General features: G+C 42.5%; 1 protein-coding gene across 1 annotated transcript in view; it reads left to right on the top strand.

Moving 5' to 3' along the window:
• LOC101861126 (protein-methionine sulfoxide oxidase mical3b) overlaps nucleotides 1-22192 on the top strand; it is a gene marked incomplete at its 5' end in the record, with an annotated part of 44816 nt that overhangs the window by 19093 nt on the left and 3531 nt on the right. The window contains 8 exon segments of the mRNA XM_013083153.2: nucleotides 3-53; nucleotides 7329-7576; nucleotides 8839-12642; nucleotides 12958-13019; nucleotides 13705-13897; nucleotides 14311-14407; nucleotides 15675-15748; nucleotides 18147-18179. Of these exon segments, the coding sequence (XP_012938607.1) occupies nucleotides 3-53; nucleotides 7329-7576; nucleotides 8839-12642; nucleotides 12958-13019; nucleotides 13705-13897; nucleotides 14311-14407; nucleotides 15675-15748; nucleotides 18147-18179 (4562 nt within the window).

Below are 22192 nucleotides of genomic sequence, written 5' to 3'. Positions count from 1 at the left end.
AGCGACTTTGATGCACTGTCAGAGTCGGAGATCGCCAGAATTCTGGACGAATGGTAAAGCGCCTGACTGTCTCGTGGACATAATGTTGTGTCAGAGTGATCCGTTCTCTCATCTTTTTGTTGTGACGTTCAGTCACTACTTTTGACTACCGCATGCTCAACAAACGTCTCTTTTTCGAAAGGCATGCTTTTTTTTCTCCCATTTTTTTCCTATTTTTCCCCCCCTCTATTCCTTTACAGCTTTCTTTTCTTTTTATTGAATGATTTCATCAAGCTTAAAGTCTCAACAAATTGGCGGAAAATGAGAAGACTTATCCTCCTTTTTGGTAACCTTGATTAATTTCTTTTTTTTTGTGAACCCATTTTGATTTGAAGTGTCTTTTCTAGAGTGTCCGTCACTTGCTCTCTGTCCATTTTTGAGTGCATTAGTCATAAAGCTGGCTTTTTCGTCATTCTTATCATATCTATAGAGAATTTTATAGAATAAGTAGCAGGACTTTTTTTTTAGCAAACTCATTTGAACTTTTTTTTACTTTTCAAATATGTTATGGTGTTGCTATTTTTTGTGATAGGTGAAGAACAGGTTTTATCTTGATCTTTACTGAATTTGGAATTTCTCTATTGAGAACAGGTTTTATCTTGATCTTTACTGAATTTGGAATTTCTTTATTGAGAACAGGTTTTATCTTGATCTTTACTGAATTTGGAAGTTCTTTATTGAGAACAGGTTTTATCTTGATCTTTACTGAGTTTGGAAGTTCTTTATTGAGAACAGGTTTTATCTTGATCTTTACTGAATTTGGAATTTCTTTATTGAGAACAGGTTTTATCTTGATCTTTACTGAGTTTGGAAGTTCTTTATTGAGAACAGGTTTTATCTTGATCTTTACTGAGTTTGGAAGTTCTTTATTGAGAACAGGTTTTATCTTGATCTTTACTGAGTTTGGAAGTTCTTTATTGAGAACAGGTTTTATCTTGATCTTTACTGAATGTGGAATGTCTCTATTGAGAACAGGTTTTATCTTGATCTTTACTGAATGTGGAATGTCTCTATTGAGAACAGGTTTTATCTTGATCTTTACTGAATGTGGAAGTTCTCTTGAGAACAGGTTTTATCTTGATCTTTACTGAATGTGGAAGTTCTCTATTGAGAACAGGTTTTATCTTGATCTTTACTGAATTTGGAAGTTCTTTATTGAGAGAAGGTTTTATCTTGATCTTTACTGAATTTGGAAGTTCTTTATTGAGAACAGGTTTTATCTTGATCTTTACTGAATTTGGAAGTTCTTTATTGAGAACAGGTTTTATCTTGATCTTTACTGAATGTGGAAGTTCTCTATTGAGAACAGGTTTTATCTTGATCTTTACTGAATGTGGAAGTTCTTTATTGAGAACAGGTTTTATCTTGATCTTTACTGAATGTGGAAGTTCTCTATTGAGAACAGGTTTTATCTTGATCTTTACTGAATGTGGAAGTTCTTTATTGAGAACAGGTTTTATCTTGATCTTTACTGAATGTGGAAGTTCTTTATTGAGAACAGGTTTTATCTTGATCTTTACTGAGTTTGGAAGTTCTCTATTGCTGGATTGGGGCTGGCCTTGATGCTTGCAGTATTTTTCAGTCAGGGTTTTTGCAAGATCAAAAAGTCCTGGCTAATATATGGGGAGGAAAAAGTAACGGCTTAAAATGTTTTGCGAAGAGTCGTGATTATTCCTGGTAGTCGTGTTCCTGGTAGTCGTGAATTCTTTCTTCAGTGTCTTTGTGTGTGTCTTGTCAGGGACAGGACGGTTTGTCAGCACTGTTCTCCTCACCTGGCTCTATGTTGTCGGGGTTTGACCCTCACACTTGTGTAGCAATTTTGTTCTTTGAAACAATGAAACTTTCCAAGATTTTTATTTGTCTTTGCTCCCGAACTAAGATATTCTCTCTAGCAAGATGTAAATTTATGCTTCCTGTGCCTGTAGTGGTTTATACTTTTTGCGCTGTTTCTGTCTTCTGTAAATAAGTTGCACTTCATTTTGGATAAGTTTTAGGACATTTGGATTGTTGTTTAGTAGTGGATTTTACTTGGTGTCTCTATTGTTTCAGACTCTCTAAAAAAAGTGTATGATCTTGTATGCAAGGTTTATGATTTTCAGATTGTGTGATGTCACTGAAAAATTTTTTCTTTTTTTTCCCCCCACCATTCTGGTATTCTGTCTCTATCGTCATGTCTTACTCTCAGCGAGATCTGACTACTGTTGTGTGGATGTGCGCCTTCAGACTAAAAAAAATTATTATTTTGGGGTTCACAGAATGCCAGTATAGTGTTTGCATTAATTTACTTGAATTTTTTTTCAATAATGTGATTGAAGATAATAACAACAAAGATTGCATTTTATATGTTGTTTATCCGTGCTGGAAAGTAGGATCTGTGCGCTTTCCAATGTACCAAAGTGCATGTTGTGGTAGCGATGTGCGTGTATTCTGTGTTACAAAACTTGCATGCACATTTCCCGCTCTGAGCTGTGAGTAGTGGTACGCAGTCTGTACGTTACCTGGTAGTTCTGGCCCGCTGCGTGACGTGACCACGTTGTTTGATTTGACGTTCGTTTTCTTCTTTCTCTCTTTCAGCAGGGAAGAGGGTGGGTTTTTCTCCTGCGTTTCTACTTTTTCTTTTTCTGCTGTGAGCACGTGAGATTTTTTGCTTCTCTTTATTACGTAACACAGGAGCACCAGGTGATTTGAACATTGATAAAGAATTTCGTAAATACAAAGACTTTGGTCTCTCTTTTGATACAGTAACTAAGCTATGGGTGTGTATGCATAAGTGGAATTGATGCTTTCAAGAAAAGAAAAAAAAAATCTGAGATGCACTTTTGTCCATTAGAAGAAATGGTTACGACTGAGGTTTCAAAGTGCTGTGTTTTTTTAAAAACTTCCTTCTCCTTTTTGTTCTTTGAAGGTTGGTTTTTTTTTTTTTTGCGCCACTTTTATTTTAGTTACTCTGATAACAAATTATTTCACTTGAGAAAGAAATTTTTACTTGGACTGAAAGTTAGAGAAATCTTTGGGTCATGAATATGTTCACTGAAGTCAGAGATGTTCTACATGATGAGGACAAAAAGTCACAATGTGTCGTGTCTGTTACACATGACGAGATTCTGCTCCTCCGCCCACTGGCAGAGAAAAAATAGCAGAGTTTTTGCCATTGTTTGTGTCATGTATCGTTCTTTTCTTCTGCTCTCCCACCGTGTAGCATGACGCAAGGAATCTGTTGTTGCTTTTTTATTGTACACAGTTTTTATAGTTATGCTCGGTTTGTCGTTTAAACCATAGTTATGCTCCGTTTGTTGTTTAAACCATAGTTATGCTCGGTTTGTCGTTTAAACCATAGTTATGATCGGTTTGTCATTTAAACCATAGTTATACTCCGTTTGTCGTTTAAACAATAGTTATGCTCAGTTTGTCCTTGAAACCATACTTATGCTACGTTTGTTGTTGAAACTTGCACTAACTGAGAAGACTGGCGCCATCATTTACTTCCCTGCTGCTGTCACTCGTAATTTATTGTCTTGATTTCCATATAAGACTGACAAATTCGGCATTCATGAAACTCGATCAGCAGTAAATGGACGTATATCCGTTTTCATAGAGAAAATGCTGCTTTTTGGGTTGTTTTTCTTTACTGAATAAAACTGGTGGTTTGATTTGTTCTGTGATGTCAAGGTCCGAAATAAATCCCAGCACAGTTTCGGAGATGTTATATGATCTAGACACTTCTCGTGAAAAGGATTGTACATCACTGAAATTTAGAAGTGGGTTTTAGAGTTTCACAGAGATCTGTTTCTCAGTGGGTGCGAGGGCCATCTATCACATTGGGCTATCTGTCACATTGTGCACATTGGGCTATCTGTCACATTGTGCACATTGGGCTATCTGTCATATTGGGCTATCTGTCACATTGTGCACATTGGGCTATCTGTCACATTGGGCTATCTGTCTCATTGGGCTATCTGTCACATTGGGCTATCTGTCTCATTGGGGCTGAGTAGTTGGAGAGCTCAGGTTGACAAATGACGTCAAGCAATGTTGTTGACGCCAAGTTTGAGTGGGTGGTCACTGGTCACTGAAGTGTGTCCTTGAGTGAGACACAACGAGTCATGCTAAAAAAAGCTACTGCACCCCAGTGGCTCGCATTGCCTAGTGATGTGCTATCGTCCAGTCTCTGATGTTATATTACTGACTTTTGTGCATGTCGGCATTAATTTATTTTCTTACTGAGATTAAAAGTTGCTTGTTTAAGAATTATGTTCTTTTTAAATATTTTATCAGAATTTCAAGGCTTACCGTGTCTTAGCCAAAGATCTTCCAGCATTTTCTTTGCCCTCTCTCAGTTGTGGGAACTGTGTTTCATCAAAATTGATTCAACTTAAATTTGGAATATGATCAGTGATTTTAAAGACTATAAATAAAAGTGTTTTTCCTTTTTGAGCATGTATAATCCGTCCCCGTCGTTTTATGCAAGAAAAATTCTGAAATTATGCTAAATGAGCCCAAAAATGTGAAATTATGCGATTCTATTAATTTTAACAAAGCACGATAAAGGAAAAATCATCAGAAATTGTGCAAAAAATGATCAAATTTTGCTAAATTATGCGGGGTGCATAAACCATGGGGACAGTTAGTATAATGTATTCTGAAAAAGAATAGTAGGGAGCCCGCTGAATTGATTCCATGATTTGATGAACTCCATGAAGACACGCATTCTGGTCATTCGACAATGTGTGAAGATGTGCTGTTTTGGGGCGTAACTTTATCATTGAAACATATTTTTTTGGTTGTTTTCTCTATTTGAAATGTTAAAAGGCATATATCAATATGCATGCCATGAAATATGAAAACTCGTGTTTCTGATATGTGTATGATTGTTCGAAATGTACCGAAATATTGTCTTCGCTCTGCTGCTAATCGGACGTATGTGTCCGCTACGTCGTCAAAGAGTTAAAGCTGGGTCTTGTGTGTATTTAATCAGTATTTCTAGGGTTTGTGTGGGGTGTTAGGATTACCTTTCACTTCAGTGGAAGCAGAAAAATGATCGTCTACTCTCTCTCTTCCCGTATCCCTTTGTGCCCAAGTGTACCAGGGGACTATGACTGTTCTCATTGTGACTTGTCGAAGGCCAGCACGCCCGACTCATTTTTTACACCTTTATTTCTGTCTGTCATCTAAATTTTTGCTTATTCTATGGCACTGATTGCTTGGAAAAGCTTCGTACAAACTATTTTAACTACCCCCCAGGGCAGTGCCACTGACTGAAGTATCTTTAGGCCATTCCCAAAGGGGGGACATTTCTCGTTCAGGCATAGTAGAATTGTAAATGGGCTGATTCATCATGTCACGCTCATAACTGTGCCTGATCTACAACAGGGAACTGCTGCTTTTTCTTTCCTGATCCTTACTATTGTCCTTTTCCTGTACTTCTTTTGTATGTTTGTCACTCCCTTGTGACCTGCTATTTCCGGGGTGCCTTGATAGTTGAAGCAGACCTTGTCTGTCTGTCTGTCTGTCTGTCTGTCTTACCATTTCCAACATCAGCCCAATTTGGCCCTGACAGATCGGAACAATCCAGTTTGTCTTTTGAATTATCTAAATGAAATATTGTGAGATTGTAAATGGTTTACTATCATTGGTTTCCTGATCTTTCCCTCAAACAAGATACTATTTAACAAGTTCCTTAGCTTGTGTCTGATTAGTCAGTGGATGCTACTGGCTGGTCTTATCTCCTATCTATTCCTCTGTTGCTTTTGTCTGTCCAGCAGAGTCAAAGCAGGGGGCTCTCGTGGCCTAGAGGTTAAGGTGTTGGCTTCTCATTCAAAGGTCCCGGGTTCGAATCCGGATAGCGACCAAAAAATTTTCTTCTCTAAAATTGTCACCTTTCACCTCCTTTCCTGCTCTTTAGCAATGTTCTGTTGTCTGCTTTCATTTCCACTTTCTGCCTCCACCCCCTCACCTCCTTTGCCCCCTCCTCTGGGCTCCTGACTCTTTCTGCAGCCTTTCTACTGCTACTCCTTGGCCCCTCCTTACTGCTGTCTTTCAGTCACACCCCTGATCTTCTGGTAGGAAAGATCTACACCTAGCCTTCTCGGACAAGGGCGAAAAATCTCGGAGGGCCCGTGTGCAAGTTGCGCACGTTAAAGATTCCTTGGTGGTCTAAAATCAATAAGAGTAGGCTTCGGCCGCCACCCGAGCAAAATTCAAAATTTCCTACCAACTGAAAATATTAGGTGTGTCCCGCGCGCTCATATGACTTTATGCAGTTGCGAGCGCCGTAAAACACTTTACAAAAACAAACAAGAGTCAAAGCAGCCGCCCCCCACCCCTTCTAAATGATCTAAATTGTGTATCGTTATCATCATCATCATTGCCTTTCTCACCCTGCATCAGGGTATAGGCCACGGACAAACACCCTCCACTTTTCTCTATCCTGGGCTAACCTCTTGATGTTTTTCCATGTCTTCCCACTTTTCTGTACATCGATTTCTGTGATTCTTCTCCAAGTTCCACGAGGTCTTCCCCTTGATCTCTTGCCCTGTGGGTTCCAATCCAAAACTTTCTTTAGTTATGCAGTGTAGCTAGAGCCTTAAAACTTCTTCAATGACAATTTTTTTGTGTCTGTTTGTCTTCTTTTTTTCCCCAAGTACAAAATGATTGTTCTGTCAGTGTGATTGTGTGTAACTCGAATACTCTAATAACTCTCAGCTGATTGGTGTGCGTCGTTGCACCCCCCCCCCCCTCTCCTCCTAAATGATCTAAATTCTGCCAGTAGGAGCATAAAACTTTTAAAGTTAGATTTTTTTTTTCTCTCTGCCTGTCTGTTTGTCTTGCTCTTTTTTTCCCCAGCACAAAATGATTGTTGTTGTGGGTGGTTGGCGAGTGCTCTGGTGTGGTTTGCTCCTTCTTTCCCATCAAACATCTGTCGTCCTTATCTCTCCTCCTTTTTTGTGAATGTTACTCTCTTGTAATACATCTATTCTTCGGCACTTATCTATGACTTTATTGTGTTGCAAATACTGCGAAACTCTTACTAAAACTATCTCTCCTCTTTCTTTTTTTGTGTATGTTACTCTCTTGTAATACGTCTAATCTTCGGCACTTCTATATGACTTTATTGTGTAGCAAGTGCCGTAAAACAAAAACTTTCCTATCAAAACTTTCCTTATCTCTCCTCCTCCTTCTGTTTTGTGTTTGTTATTCTCTTGTAACACTTCTAGTCTTCGGCACTTATGAGACCTTATTGTGTTGCAAGTTACGAAAACTAAAACCAACTGACCGTTGTTTCCCCCCAGGTCGGGCGCAGAGGATGAGGTGTGGGAGAACGCGGTGGAGTCGCTCAACACGCCAGGCAGTCCGCTCACCCTGGAGGAAGCTTGCCAGCTGGTGGGTACCTGGCGACGCCAGCACTCGCAGGAGGACCTGCTGGAAGCTGTGGACAACGAGGACCGCACGCCATCACGGGGTCAAGGATACACGCGACTACTGGGAGACGATGCCGCGAGAGATGAGGGCTCGTCTACTGAGGTGGAGGATGATGGAGGTGAGGGGGGAGGGAGGGGGAGGTGAGGTGAGGGAGGAGGGGGACTGGGAGGAGGGAGGGGAGGGGGTGAGGAGAGGAAGTGATGGATTGCTGATCATAATGTAGATGCAGCAAGCAGTCTGCTGAAGTCCGTTTGGGTACTTTTTACGTCGGAGACAAAAAAAAAACAACCTAGTTTTTGTTGTGTTGTTCCTTTCAAGAATTATAAAGAGCAAAAAAAAAAATGTAAGCCTTGACAATAGCATTTAACTGCATTTTGGTCATGTTGAAAGATGCATCTTTGATAGATCTCTGAGAGGGTGTCAAAAATCGAAAACACCCAAAATGTGGACTTAAGTAGATTGCTTGCAGCAGCTACAATATGTAAAAGATTTCTAGATCATTCTTGACCCTCAACCCCCCCCCCCCTCAGCTTTTTACACTATTTTTTAACTTGATTTTTGTGCTCTCTTTGTGTTTCTGTCATTGGAAAACATTTTCTTTTGGAGAGGGAAGGTGGGGCATAATCTATGTCTCCCATGGATTGAGATGGTCAATTGGATTGAAGCATTCTGACTGCTAGAAAGTCTGTGATCTTGTGTTTTTGCCTTATGCTGGAGGTAATAATAAACCTAATCATTACAATATGTGAGGCAGGGTGGTGGAATCAGGCTCTCGTCAAACTAATCAAAATGAAGAAACTTGCATTTTTCTGCCGGTTTGTGAATTTTTATTAATTTTTTTGGTTTTGGCTCAACCCCTTTCATGCCCTTTAAAGAACTCATTTCTGTGTGGATTTTTCTGACAAATGTTTCTTAAAGGCACAGAAAAAGTAAACCTTCAGTGACCACGGACTCTTCAGCTGAGGAAATAACTAACCTTTGGCCGCCATTTTCTCACTAATTTTACCTCTGAAAGCAGGTGACCCCCACCTCCTTCTTTCGCAAATATCTCGACTTGTATTTAAGGTAAATGGATATTTTTTTTCATTAAAAAAACAACCAAGTGAACAATCTTTAAGATGGTACCAACAACTCTATATGTTCAAAATTTGACGAGAGCCTGATTCCACCATGATGCCTCACATATAATAATAATGATAACAATAATGGCAATTGTATAGTGCAAATTCCCGCTCAACAGCAAGCTCTATGCAGGGTACAAGACTTGTAGATATTGTTTTAACCCTTATCTTGTTTGTTTTAACCTTTATCTTGTTTGTTTTATCCTTTATCTTGTTTGTTTTATCCTTTATCTCATTAAAATTTGTCTTTTCTCTCCAGCAGACTCGGATGAGGAGACAGATGACAGTTCTGAGAGTGAGGACAGTGACGAGGACAAGACAGAGCCAGCATTGGGCGTGTCCCCGGAGGACATAACAGAGGACTCGCGGACACCCTCCAGCCCCATGGCGCGACTCTCCGCCAGCAAGGCCAGTTTCTTCTCGGAGCCGCCCACCGTGGTTAGCCTTGACCCCTGGAGCATGTTCGGGATCGGCAAGAAGGCGGCCGGGGCGGCAGAGGAGCGGAAGAAGTCGGTGGACACTCTGTCGTCCGGGAGTCGGCGCTCGAAGAAAAAGTCGGAAGATAGCCGGAAAGAGGACATGTCCTCGAAGGATACGGACGCCTCGGAGAGCTTGGAGCTTGACTTGAAGAGTTCGGAGAGTGTGCTGGAGAGAGACCGCGGTGCGGGGTCCTTGGACGAGTTGAGGGAAGATTTGGAGTCAGAGTTGTTGGAAGAAGAGCTGACCGGGGATAGAAACAGACGGAGCAAAAGTGTGGATAGTGTTGAGTCGGGGAAAGTAGGAGGCAGGGAGTCGAGCTCTCAGCTCAAAATGGTCAAAGTGGAAAGCGAGGACTTGATGGATGAAGAGGAGGAGGGAGGAGACGACCGGGATAAAGGGAGTGATGGGGATGATGAGAGGGATGAGAAGGGCGAGGAAGAGGAGGAGGATGAGTTGATGGAGAAGACTGCGGTCAGCCGTGCCATGGAGCAGTTGCTTCTGGACATTGACCACAAAAGTTTCTCCAAAGATTCCTCCACCGAACCTGCGGGCGCTGACACGTCTGACTCTGGAGACAACGAGGCGTACATCGAGGGCCGGCACAGTCCCAGCGCCAGCAAGACCCGCAAGTTCCGCATGAAGCGAGCGGCCCGCAGGTCCAACGGTCGGAGGCGGTCCAGCAGCCTGATGACCACCAGCGAGAGCGAGGCCGGCCGCACAGAGCCCACCACCACCGATAACTCCCGCCCCCAGTCTTCCATGTCTCGCAGTCCCAGCGCTGACATCGATGACACGAGGTTAAAGGTGAAAGAAGCCTCGCCGCCTGGTTCTGTCGATAGGGAAGGGGCGAAGAAGGAACCTTCTCCACTGGGTCGGTTACAGATGAATAAACAGGAAGATCTAGAGCAGCAGTTGTCGTCTGTGAAAGAGGTTTCTGCTGGGGAAGAAAGTCGGAGATCAGCCACGAAGGAGGAGGACGAAGATGAGGCGCAAACTCCTCAGAAATCTTTAGGTGTGACGAAAGTTATCGATGCTGCCGCTAGTGCCAGCGTAGGGAAGGGAAGTGGCTCCCTCGCTCCAGCTTGCCTGGCTGAACCGGAGGTCTCTGACCTTGACACAATGCCGACGAACGGCGACACAGACACCCTGCAGCAGGTGTTGGAGAGTATAGCGGCCATGCCAGACTTGTCCGACAACTCTGACATTGACGAACTGGTCCTAAAAAATGTGGACGAACGGTTCGTCACTGACCGCCGGTCAAGGAGGAAGAAGAAGAAAGCCACACCACCAACTGTCAAGAAAGGAGGTAAGAAAGTGGTCAAACCTGGTGATTCGGAGTTCAACTCGAGCTTTTCCATCTCGACCCCAAGCGGATCGGAGTTGTCCGTGAGCTCGGTGGAAGTGGACGAGTTTGCCGGCAAAATTCTGGATGTGGAGCCGGGTGACGACGACATGAAGCCAGATGCTGAAATGCTTCGAGACTACCAGACCACTATGAGTTTGGTGTTGGGGGAGTCGTATTCCGATGACCAGGGTGACCATGAGGATCAGGGTGAAGGCGTTTCTGCTGCAGTGACGGAAGACAATGACCTCCAAGTGGATAAAATCGACGACCTTCACTTTGACAAACCGTCGGTTGAAGCGGCCCCTGTCGCGGAGAGTGAGAGTAGTGAGGTGAGTCGACGTGAAGGTCACTCCTCTATCACCACCGACAGCAGTAGTTTCTACGCTACGCCCGACGCCAGCGTCAACGAGAGTGGCAGTCAGCAACCGCCAGCTCCCCTGGCCTCCGCTTCTAGTCCCGTCGTCACCCGGAGGCCCCTGCCCCTCCCGCGCCAAAAGACAGACACCCCCCAACAGCCCAAGCCCGTGGCCTCGTCTTCCCCTGCCTCTCCGTTGGTCAACTCCACGTGGAACAAGGAGCCCAGCCCCACCCCCACCCCGCGCTCGCCCCTGTCCCTAAATACTCCGTCGCGGAATGACCAGAGGGAGTCCTCTGGCAGCGAGATCTTCCTCTCTCCAGTGGAGAGCTTCCCCGAGTCGCCGCTGGCAAAGAACGTGTCTGCACACGCGACAGACAAACGGGCAGCAGCTGCACCGCGGTCTGCCTCAAAACCAACCACAACCACAACAGCATCGGACAAAAAACTGTTAGTGTCCCCGCGAGCCAAAGACTCTTCTCCTTCCGGAACGAAATCTCCGCGAAAACTGCCAGAACTTCCCAAACTGAACGTCCCGTCTCGACAAACGCCTGTTCCGTCAGGTCGCACCGTGGACCCACCAGCCATGTGTTCATCGCCCAAACCAGCCAGCAGAGGCGTCGTGGCTGGGCCTCAGTCTGTCTCACAGCAGCAGACGCGTGTCAGTCGCGCCCTTCCCCAGCCCAGCAACTTGTCCAAACTTCCCCTCACAAAGTCAGGAACCCCCGCCTCCTCCTCCATAGCCTCCACAAAACCCGGTCTGAACTCCACGTTCGCCAAACCCATCACTCCCCCGGTGTTTCGACCGCCAGGCAAAACCGTGGTCCCGCTGGACAAATCCAAACTCAGGCTTGGCTCCTCCACAGAATGTACAGACTCGGACTTGGAGCCAGAGGGAAAGAAAAAGATCTCGACGGAAGGTATTGTCATCGGGAATGTTCTGGAGGACATTCCTTTTGCTGATGAAAGCGAGGCGGAAGAGAAGTTCTACACGCCGCACGATCCGGGGAAACAGGAGAGGCCTGTGTTTCCGGGTATGCTCCATGCCGACGCCGCGGCCAAGAAACGTCTGCTGCCCAGTCCGCCCGCTGCGGAGAAGGCGGAGCCAGCTGTCCTCAGTGCCGAGCAGATCCGAGAAATTCGGAACGCCGACAGAGAAAAAGCCAAGCTGCAGGCCCGGGAGCGCGCGCGGTTGAAGAGTGACGAAGAGCTGGGTCTGTCCACCCCGACTAGCCCGAGTCACCACACAACCCCGATCAAACCACGCCACCTCCGGTCGGCGGCCGTTCGTGAGGCGGAGCGAGGTCACCGCAGTTCCTCGTACGACACGCCCAGCACCAGCGATGTGGTCAGCGACAGCGGGGATGACCGGATCTCCTCCGTCCCGTCCCTCACCTCCAGCGCCACGGAGGGAGAACCCCCACAAAAGGCGGCCGGGAAGAAAGGCAAGAAGAAGGTCAAGACGCCCAAGACGCCCAAAACCCCCAAAGAAAAGAAAGCCAAAGACTCCAAGGAGAAAGATTCCGACGACGTGGAAAAGAAGGATAAGCGTAAGTCGTTGCTGGCGCTGATTCTCCCGACCAAAGCTCCTGAGAAAGGTCACAGGGCCACCACCGACTCCGACAACACGCCCAAAGGAAGCGACGACAACTCCAAGAGCAAAAAGAAAAGCAAAATTCCCAAAGCGAATAAGAAGAAGGAGAAGAAGGGCAAAGATAAAGTTGACGCCAGACAGGACTTTGACAGAACGCCGACGGCAGAAGGCAGGCGAGACCTGGCGATCTGCTCCGTGTTCCACTCGGAGGCGTCCAATCGGCAGTCTCAGCCGCTGGCAGGTGGCAGCGCAGTCAGACGGACGGTGCCTCTCGCTCCCAAAGCCAGCGGTGAGTCTTGGCTGTCACTGTTCTCTACTTGCCACTCAGAAGTAGTGCTGTTGTTTTGTTGAATGAGCGTATTTTACTGAAAAATACCAAAATTTTGTTTTATTGTTTTCTCACTATGCTATCAAATTTAGAATTATATTACAGTCCAATATTCGCTTGCTTAAATCAAACCCCAGATTTAAGCGGGCAAGATGAAGAACCTAATGATTATACCTCAGAAGACAGTTATAATTTTGTTCCCCTATAAAGCTGTTATATAAAGTTAGTGCAATTTTTTCAGACAAAGACCTCAATTGTTTCTTTTTTGTTTCTCAGGAGACGAGCTGTCCGATTCCGATGAAAGCCATATTTCTATTTCCACTATGCAGAGAAGACGGGTATGGGATTTTTTCTGTTGGCTTTATCTTGTGTGACATATGGAAAGTCTTGGAAAGGACATTCCTTTTTTTCATTTGGTGGCTTCTGCCACCTGTCATATTGAGTTGTTTTGTGCCAATCATTGATTGTCCGGTCGGCATTTCAGGTGAAATATCAAGAAAAAGCATGTGTCGTTTTTCTCAGAGTATGTTTTATGTCAGATGATTGTGTCATGTGCTCTTTTTGTGTAGCTGAATTGATTCAGATTACAACTCTGACAAAGTTCATTTTGCACTTTGGTGTTTATTGGAGTCTTGCACTCAGCCATTGGTGTAAAAAAAAAGATGATTATGTGAAGAGGATGAATGTGTGAAAAGGATGTAAAAAGGTTGATTGTATATAAAGGATGATTGTGTAAAAAGGATGATTGTGTGAAGAGGATAATTGTATATAAAGGATGATTATGTGAAGAGGATGATTGTTTGAAGAGGATGATTTTGTGAAGAGGATGATTTTGTGAAGAAGATGATTGTTTGAATAGGGTAATTGTGTAAAAAGGATAATTGTGTGAAAAAAAGATTGTAAAAGCATGTTTGTGTGAAAAAGAGGATGTAAAAAGGTTGATTTGATTGTGTGAAGATGACGTAAAAAGGATGATTGTGTAAAGAGGATGATTGATGAAATGATTGTTTCGGTCCCCACCAGGAGGAGGATCTGGACGAGCGAGTGGCGCGTCGTCTCCGTCGGCTGCAGCTGAAGCAGCAGAGGCAGGCTGAGCAGAAGAGGCTGAGGATGGCGCAGGAGATCCAGAGACAGCTGGAGGAGGTGGAAGTCAGGCAGAGAGAGCTGGAGGAGAGGGGAATCACTGTGGAGAAAGCTTTACGGGGGGACGGGGCAGGTGAGTGTGTGTGGGGGTGTATGTGTGGGTGTGGATGTGGGAGTGTGTGTGAGTGATTGACAGAATGTATGAAATAATTGACAGATTGTATGAAAAGATTGGCATCATGTATGAAATGACTGGCATAACGTAATTGTTTTACTATAGGTAGGTATGTAGCTGAGTTTACAAGTGTTCTTCCTATAATTTCTCTACTTGTTTTCTCTTCTTGTTTTCTCTTCTTGTTTTCTCTACTTGTTTTCTCTACTTGTTTTCTCTACTTGTTTTCTCTACTTGTTTTCTCTTCTTGTTTTCTCTTCTTGTTTTCTCTACTTGTTTTCTCTTCTTGTTTTCTCTTCTTGTTTTCTCTACTTGTTTTCTCTGCTTGTTTTCTCTACTTGTTTTCTCTACTTGTTTTCTCTCTGTGCCCACAGATGAGGACGTGGACGAGAGTCAGCTGATGAGCGAGTGGTTCACGCTGGTGCACGAGAAGAACGCTCTACTCCGCTACGAGTCGGAGCTCAATGTTAGGTAAGGAGCGATGCTGATAACTGTTCTTCAAGACATTTTTTGTATTCAAACCTTTGGCAACTTTGGAAGACATCCCTTTTTTGTGGGGTCATGACATCGAGTCTAAGGGCAAGAGCTCAAATGACTGCTGGATCGGTAAAGTAAGTAAGGAAGACATTATCACTGTTACAGCAGCTTTTGGCACCGAGTCCTGCCTGCATTTCATAGAAAGACAAACAATAAAATGGTTTGACTACCTGTTACATATGCCATATGGCCAGCCAGCCTCGAGAGCCTACAACTCAGGCTATAAAGGAAGAGCAAGGCCACGCTAAAGGTTGATAAATGGGTGTCCAGGAAACTCTGAGAAAACAAACAATATCATTACTAAAGAGCTGTGGAGCTGGCCTACCATAGAAAACTGCATCTCCCCTCGTCACTTAATGGCAACAGAGGATGAAAAAGTAAGGAAAGAAATATTAGTAGCATCTAATTTTAGAAAACAATTTTCCCTCACCCTGTAAAGCAGGGTCAAAGGTTAGTTACTCATTGTTCTTTGGACAGCACCAGTACGGGCCTGCCAAGTGTCAGAGTTAGATCCGTCCTGTCGAGCCTGCAAGGAGGAGGACGAAACTATGGACCATGTGTTCCTGAGATGTCCCGCCAGCTATCGTTCTAGAACCCGTCTGCTGGGACATTTCAGTAACCCACTTTCAGCACTTTTCAAGGACCCCCGGGCGAGTGTTGAGTCCTGCATGCTGTTGGCATCGCTGACCGTTTATGAAGCCACAGCGCCAGAAGAGAGAGAGAGAGAGAGTTAGCGGAAACTGATGTTGTTGAAATGTTGACTGCGGTCACTCGGTGTCTGTAGTAGACATTCCGGGAAAAAGGTGGCTTTGTGTGGGAAAAGCATCCTGGGTGGATGTGTGATGTGGGCTGAATGGATGATGTCATATCCCGATTTTTTGTCCCAAATCTCAAACATCCCGATTTTCCCGATTTCTATGGCTGGTATCCTGATTTTTGTCGTTGCGTCTGTTGCGTCCGATTCTTAGAAACCTGTTCCTGCAAAAGTTTTGTCTTGCATACTTGCCTCATAAAAGGGAACCAGGACCCCCCTCCCCCCCGCGATGCCCTTTATGACTGATTTGCCGTTGATCCCGATTTTTTTCACCAGATCCTGATTTTTTAAACTCAGAAATCCTGATTTTTAGATTTCATAGAGTGGCAGGTCTGTATGATGTGACATGCGCTGAGTTTCCCTGTTCTCTCTGTTCTCCTCACGCAGGGCCAAAGAACTGGAGCTGGAGGATAGACAGGCCAGACTGGAGCTGGACTTCAGGGAGCGCTCACGACAACCAGGTACATACATACATATACGCACATGGGCGGACACATACACACATATGCATACTCAGTCTCTCACACACGCAAATACATGTATGCGCACTTACATGCACGCACATATACATACACATACATACTCAGTCTCTCACGCACACAAATACATGTATGCGCACTTGCACACACACACACACACGCGCGCTCACACACACACAGGAACACTCACTCGCATTATTACAGAAACTTCACAACTGTTATTTATTTGTTCCTCACTTTTTATATATAAATTTATATATATTGTTGTGCAATCTCTGTGTGCTATGTTGATGTGAATGTATAACGGACATTGTTTCACCTAGGTTGGACTGCCTCTTTTCCTTGAGTTCCTGGAATTTCCACCACTTTTGAGAGAATTCCTGGAATCTCGTCAATTTTGTGTTCCTGTAATTTTTTTAAAAAATTTTCGTGTTTCTATTCATTGTTCTCCTGTATGTGGATGATCTCTGTCACGTTTGTCTTTGCCATTATCACGGGAGATCCTGAAGTTGCGCTTCATCTTATGGATGTGTTTTTTTAATTCAATCTCAAGATTTATCAGTTGATAAGGAACATCAATGTTTCTTTTTCTTCTGCTCATGCTGGGAATTTGAGAATTCTTTTTCTGTATTGAGATGGCAGATCTAGAACTCTGCCTTCTTGAGTCAGCTGAAAGGGAGCATTTTTTTTCTTCTTAAGTTTTAGGTTGGACTTAATTATCTATTGAATATTTTAGTTTCTAATATGTGAGGCTTTGTGGTGAAATCAGGCGCTCGCCAAAGTAATGAAAAAGAAGAAACGAGCATTTTGTCGCCATTTTGGCAATTTTTATCTAATTTTTGCTTTTTGGCTCAACACCTTTAATGTCCATGTAAAACACATTTCTATGTGAATAGACTCGAAAATGTTGATTAATTTTAATTAAAGGCACAAAATAGGTAATTTTTCAGTTTTCAAAGACTTTCAAGCTATTGAAGTTACCGAACTTAGTCGACCATTTTCTCGGTAACTTTACCACTGAAAGCAGGTGACCCCCACCTCCTTCGATCTCAAATACTTCGACTTCTTTTCAAAATAGACGAGTACTTTTTTCTTGAAAGTGCTGCAAATGAATAAGCTTTTCAATGATACCAATAACTCCACATTACCAAATATTGAGGAGCGGCTGATTCTACCGCGTCGTGACACATATTGACTCTAAATGGATGTCTGTTTGGATTTTCACTTTTCTGTCCGTATTTCAGTCTTTGGTCGGTGTTTTTGTTTGTTTGTTTGTGTGTATGTGTGAGTGTGTACATGTTCTTCCTTGAATTTTTTCTTTGTTCTCCTGGTATGTTTTGTCTCTGGCTGCTTCAGCTTCTTGAGTGGTGGAGTGTCGACTGTTTTTTCTTCTTTGTCTCTTTGTCTTGTGATGATGGGTTGTTTTTTTTTGTTGGTGTTTTTTTTTTGGGGGGGGGGGGATTTTTTTTGTTTTTGTTGTTATTACAGTGATGGTATATGCTCCAGGCTTGCCACTGAGTTGTTGGTTGTTTGTGATACCGTAGTGATTTTGTCGGTGTCTTCTTGATTTCCATGCTGATCCGGATTCTTGTTTTGTGACGACGAAGTGACATGAGTTATTTATTGTGTTGTTTGTACAAGGTTTTTTCGTCAGCGTACTACTTTTGTTCAGCAGATGTTATGTTTGCGGCTCACAATTCATGAGATCTTTGTGGCTGTCTGCTGAGTGTTCGGTGAAATTGGAGCTGAAGTCTTTTGAAAATTGAACGATGAAAAGTTGCTTTCTAGTTTTATAGGCAAATTAATTTTCCTGAGGTTGAACACTCTCGGAGTTGCAAAATGACTGTACTTTTCAGTGAAAAGTTGGACATTTTCGAATGGAAAGATAAAAATGCTTTTCAAGGAAAAGTTTAACATTTTCAAATGGCTAAATCAATTTTCTTTTTAGTGAAAATTTCAACATTTCATTTTCAAATGGCAAAATGAATGGGTTTTTTCAATTAAGATTGAAAAGTTAGTATACATTTCTATGTTAGATTAGAAAGATCTACGTAACATCTTTTCCCGTGCCATGAACATCTTTTCCCGTGCCATGAACATCTTTTCCCGTGCCATGTTTTTCTGTCTTTGTTCTGGTGGACTTCAGCTCCGATGTCACTGGACGTTCAGCGCTGCTTGTCATCACTGAGTTCATCTAGTTGTTTTAGATATTGTGCAGAAACTTACGTTGATATTCTCACTGTGTATATCATTATGTTTGAGTATATATTATTATTATTAAGTTTAAACAAGTCTTGTTTTATAGTTATGCTGTTGTCAGTGCGTTGTTGTTGTTGTCAGTGTGTGTTGTACATTTCCCCCTCCTCGTTTCTTCCTGTAGACAAATCAGGTGTCGGAATCCGCAGACCAATCAGTGAGTGCTCACAGAAGGATGTTGTTCCCTTTTTTTTTCTTCCCCCACCCCCGCCCCCAACCCACGCTGGGTTTTTTTTGTTTCTTTCCTGTGTCATGTTTTTGAAGCTTTTTGCATCTCCCGTCAGCCCTCTCCTCTCCTCTGAGTGTGTGGACGGGGTTACTTTACGGCATTGTGCCGGTAGACATGAGTGTGTAGTGCAGGAATGTACGGCTTCTCTCTAGATGTCACGCCGCGTTTAGACGTGCAGCACCTAAAGCATTTGTTCTCATGTCATTTTCTCCCCTCGCAGATTGGAATTATGAAAAGTTTAAGTCCATAGTACAGTTGGTCGAAGAAAAGGAATAAGATACACTTTTTCAGGTTCTTTAAAAGGAATGTACGGCTTCTCTCTAGATGCCAGTCCGCATTTAGACGTGCTGCACCCAAAGCATTAATTGTTCTCGTGTCATTTTCTCCCCTCACAGATTGGAATTATTTACAAATTTTAATCTGTAGGTCGTGGAAGAAAAGAAATAAGATAAACATATTCAGGGTTTTGTAAGAAATATAGATCTATGGCTTCTCTCAAGATGTCACTCTGCGTTTAGACGGGCAGCACTAAATAAGCATTTTGTTCTCATGTCATTTTTTTCCCTCACAGATTGGAATATTAAAAAATTTAATCTCTAGGTTGTCGAAGAAAGGAAATAAGAGTACATTTTCAGTTAAAAAAATTTTTTTCTTTTAAATTCTTAAATGTACTATTCATTACTATTAGTGAACAGCAAAACACTTATGTTAATTTACTGAATATATTTTAGACAATAGCTTTACCTTCCTCAAAAAAATGCATGATTTTTAAATGTGTAATCTAGCACTTCTTTAGAAGTGGATTTAAAAGTGCTTGGCAGTGTTTCCACTCTCTGAAAATGTCTGATGTGAAGAGAACATCACGCCTTGATGTGTGTCACGCTTTGGCCGTTGTGTCACACCTTGACCATGTGTTACGCACAGACTGTGTGTCGCTTCCCGGTCACAAATGTGTCTGTTGTCTTGTGAGTGTCCCAGAATGGATGTTCATCCGTCTCTGCTTTTTGTTTTGTCTTCTTTATTCTGATTAGAATTAATTTTTCTACAAAACAATAGTATCCTGTTCGGTAATATTATAGTTGTGTAGATCAAAATAATGTGCTGTTCAGTGTTACTAACCAGTGAGGGAACACATTGACTTATGTAATTTTAAGTCACGTTAAGTGATTATAAAGAACGCCGAAGCGAGTTCAAAATGTGAATAGTGATATAAAGTTCCGTATGATAACATAAGTTAGAAGTAGAAATTATGTAAATAAATACTTTTATTAACTAGCAGTAAATAGTTATAATGCAAAGAGCTTCATAACTTGTGCTTGTGAAAGACATTATCATCATAACAACTTTACTGTTGTCTTCAAAACGTTTTGTAACAAGTTCTATTTATTGTAATTACTCAGAAAGGTAACAAATAACCAGTTGTATGGAATAATGGAATATTATTACAAAGAATTCCTTACTTAACCAGTTCAAGTTACGGTACTCGTATATTATGTTTTGGAGCAGTGACTAACATTGGGGGCTGGATGTACCATAACTGTTTCTCGTTCTGGTCGAGTGTTCTGGCTGATGTGAGGTGTAGTCAGGAGATTTGTTTTTTTCTCTCTCTCTCTCTCTCTCGTCATTGTTGTGCATGCTGGACTTTAGCCTTGTGACTGTCCAACTGGACGTGAACTGACATGGCGATTACGCCACACATTGTGTTTTGTGGCTTTGGTTGGAGGGGGAAAAAGTAAAGTTTCAATAACCAGTTGGGCAGAGGGATAGTTTTTCTGTTGGAGAGTCAGAAGTGGACGTTGTTAGTCTTTTACCTGAGTTCAGGGGGGGGGGGGATTATGGTCAGTAAACAATGTTCCCGAAGTTTTTAATCCTTTGGATTCTTCTTTTTTTATGTTATTATTTAGTAGAATATAAAAGCAACAGAAATATAATTTCTTTGGAGACTGTTGAGAATTCCAAAGAAGGTAAAGAAGTCAAAGAAAGTGGTACTCGAAGAACCCGAGTGGTCCACTGGCTGATAAAAACAGTCAGAAAAAGGCAAATATAGTTTCTGGGACTCTTATCGACGTAAGCGCCCGTCACATCTAGCTTTCACTGAGTAAGAGGAAATCATACGAGTTGAGTAGGAGGCAGGGGTAGACACAGAGCAACTTACTGGGAAAGCCTGAACTGATAGGTGATGGGGGAAAGATCAGGAAAATGTAGCTGCTGTTTTGAGAGTATCCAAGCAAAGGAATGAATGGAGAACCATCATAGCTGATGTCTCTCGCAGATCTGGCACTTGATTATGAGTAGATGTAGTGCTCGGTGTCTGGTATGGAAACTTGAGATAGACCTTTGTCAAAACTGTTGTGACCGTCTCTGGTTCGCTTCCTCTTCAATAATCTCACCGAGTTGAAAGAAGCTTTGAACTCGTACCATCCCAGATTATGTCTGGTTCGTCTGTTCAGTACTTGACTCTACTGTTTTATTGATTAAAACTTTTCCTCATATTTATCTCAGTTACTTATTCAAGAACTACATTTTATCTTATTTATCTCAGTTCTCATGATCAACAACTACATTTTATCACATTTATCCCAGTTCTCATGTTCAAGAACTGCATTTCTCATATTTTTATCTTATTAATCTTAATCAAGAACTACATTTTTTCATATTTTTCTCAATTGTCGTATTTAAGAATATTTTCTCTTCTTATTTATATCTCAATTGCTTATTCAAGAACATTTTTTTCATGTCTGCCTCATATGCTTTATTTCAGAACATTATTTTCCTGTCTAATTTATCTTCATTATTTTAATCAAGAACATTTCTTCATGTTAGCTTCGGTTATTTGTACAAGGACGTTGCCAGACATTCCCCCCCCCCCCTATTGTTTTATTCAAGGACAGTATTTCCTGACGTTTACGCAGTTGTGTAATTCAATATTTCTAATAATAATAATGATAACAAATAGCATCTATACAGCGCATAAGCCCGCTCTACAGCAAGCTCTGTGCGCTTTACACACTATATTATTACCCCCAACAGACCATAGAACACTCAGAAACATTCTCAGCTTCCTGAGAAGTATACAGCGCAAGCAGCTGATTAAGCACTCAAACACTTACAAACTGACAAGATCTTTCACTGTCTCTAACTGGGTACCCATTCCCACTGAGTGAAGTGAGGAAAATTTGTGTAAAGTGCCTTTCCCAAGGACACAACGTTGGGCCCCTGACGGGATTCGAACCCACTAGGCCACCGACGCCACAAGATTCTCTCTCTCACATACGTGCACTTTATGCAAGGACGACAAGGAGAAAATGTCACAAACTTTGCTTCAACACACTCTGTGTTTGTGTTTGTTTGTCATGTTTCTGAAGTAGATGACTCATACTCTCAGGGTGGCAGCTTTTGCAGATACATAGTACTGTGTGTGTGTGTGTGTGTGTGTGTGTGTGTGTGTGTGTGTGTGTGTGTGTCCTGTACAGTTATTCATAACTGCTTATTGCTCTAGGTTGATTGTTTAGGATCGGTTGTTGTGTTTGGGGACAGTTTTTGGGGTTTTTTTGGTGTAAAATATGAATTACAATGTAATTGCTCGTGTGTTGTGTGTTCTAAAAGTGAATACTGCCCCAGGATGTCATAAAAGCAATATTAATATATGTGCATACGCAAGAAGTACAGATATTTCAGGATGTCATAAAAGAAAATATGCGTTTAATACGCGAAAATACATCTTAACTTCATTTTTATACATTTTTCGTTTACGAAAATCGTTTGGCATGACCTGGATTGTTGATGACTGATATTAATGATTAACGGACACCTGTATATTGGCCCAGTCACACATTCACATGTATAGATCACAGGAGATACACAAGATCTTGCCATGGCATGAAGCAACATAACATCTCTCCCCCCACCTCCACCACACACCCCCCTCTCCCTCCCCCTCC

This window comes from Aplysia californica, unplaced genomic scaffold (genome assembly GCF_000002075.1).
Source record: "Aplysia californica isolate F4 #8 unplaced genomic scaffold, AplCal3.0 scaffold00214, whole genome shotgun sequence".
In the NCBI taxonomy this organism is placed as follows: Eukaryota; Metazoa; Mollusca; class Gastropoda; order Aplysiida; family Aplysiidae; genus Aplysia; species Aplysia californica.
This window is presented reverse-complemented; position numbering and strand designations above follow the sequence as displayed.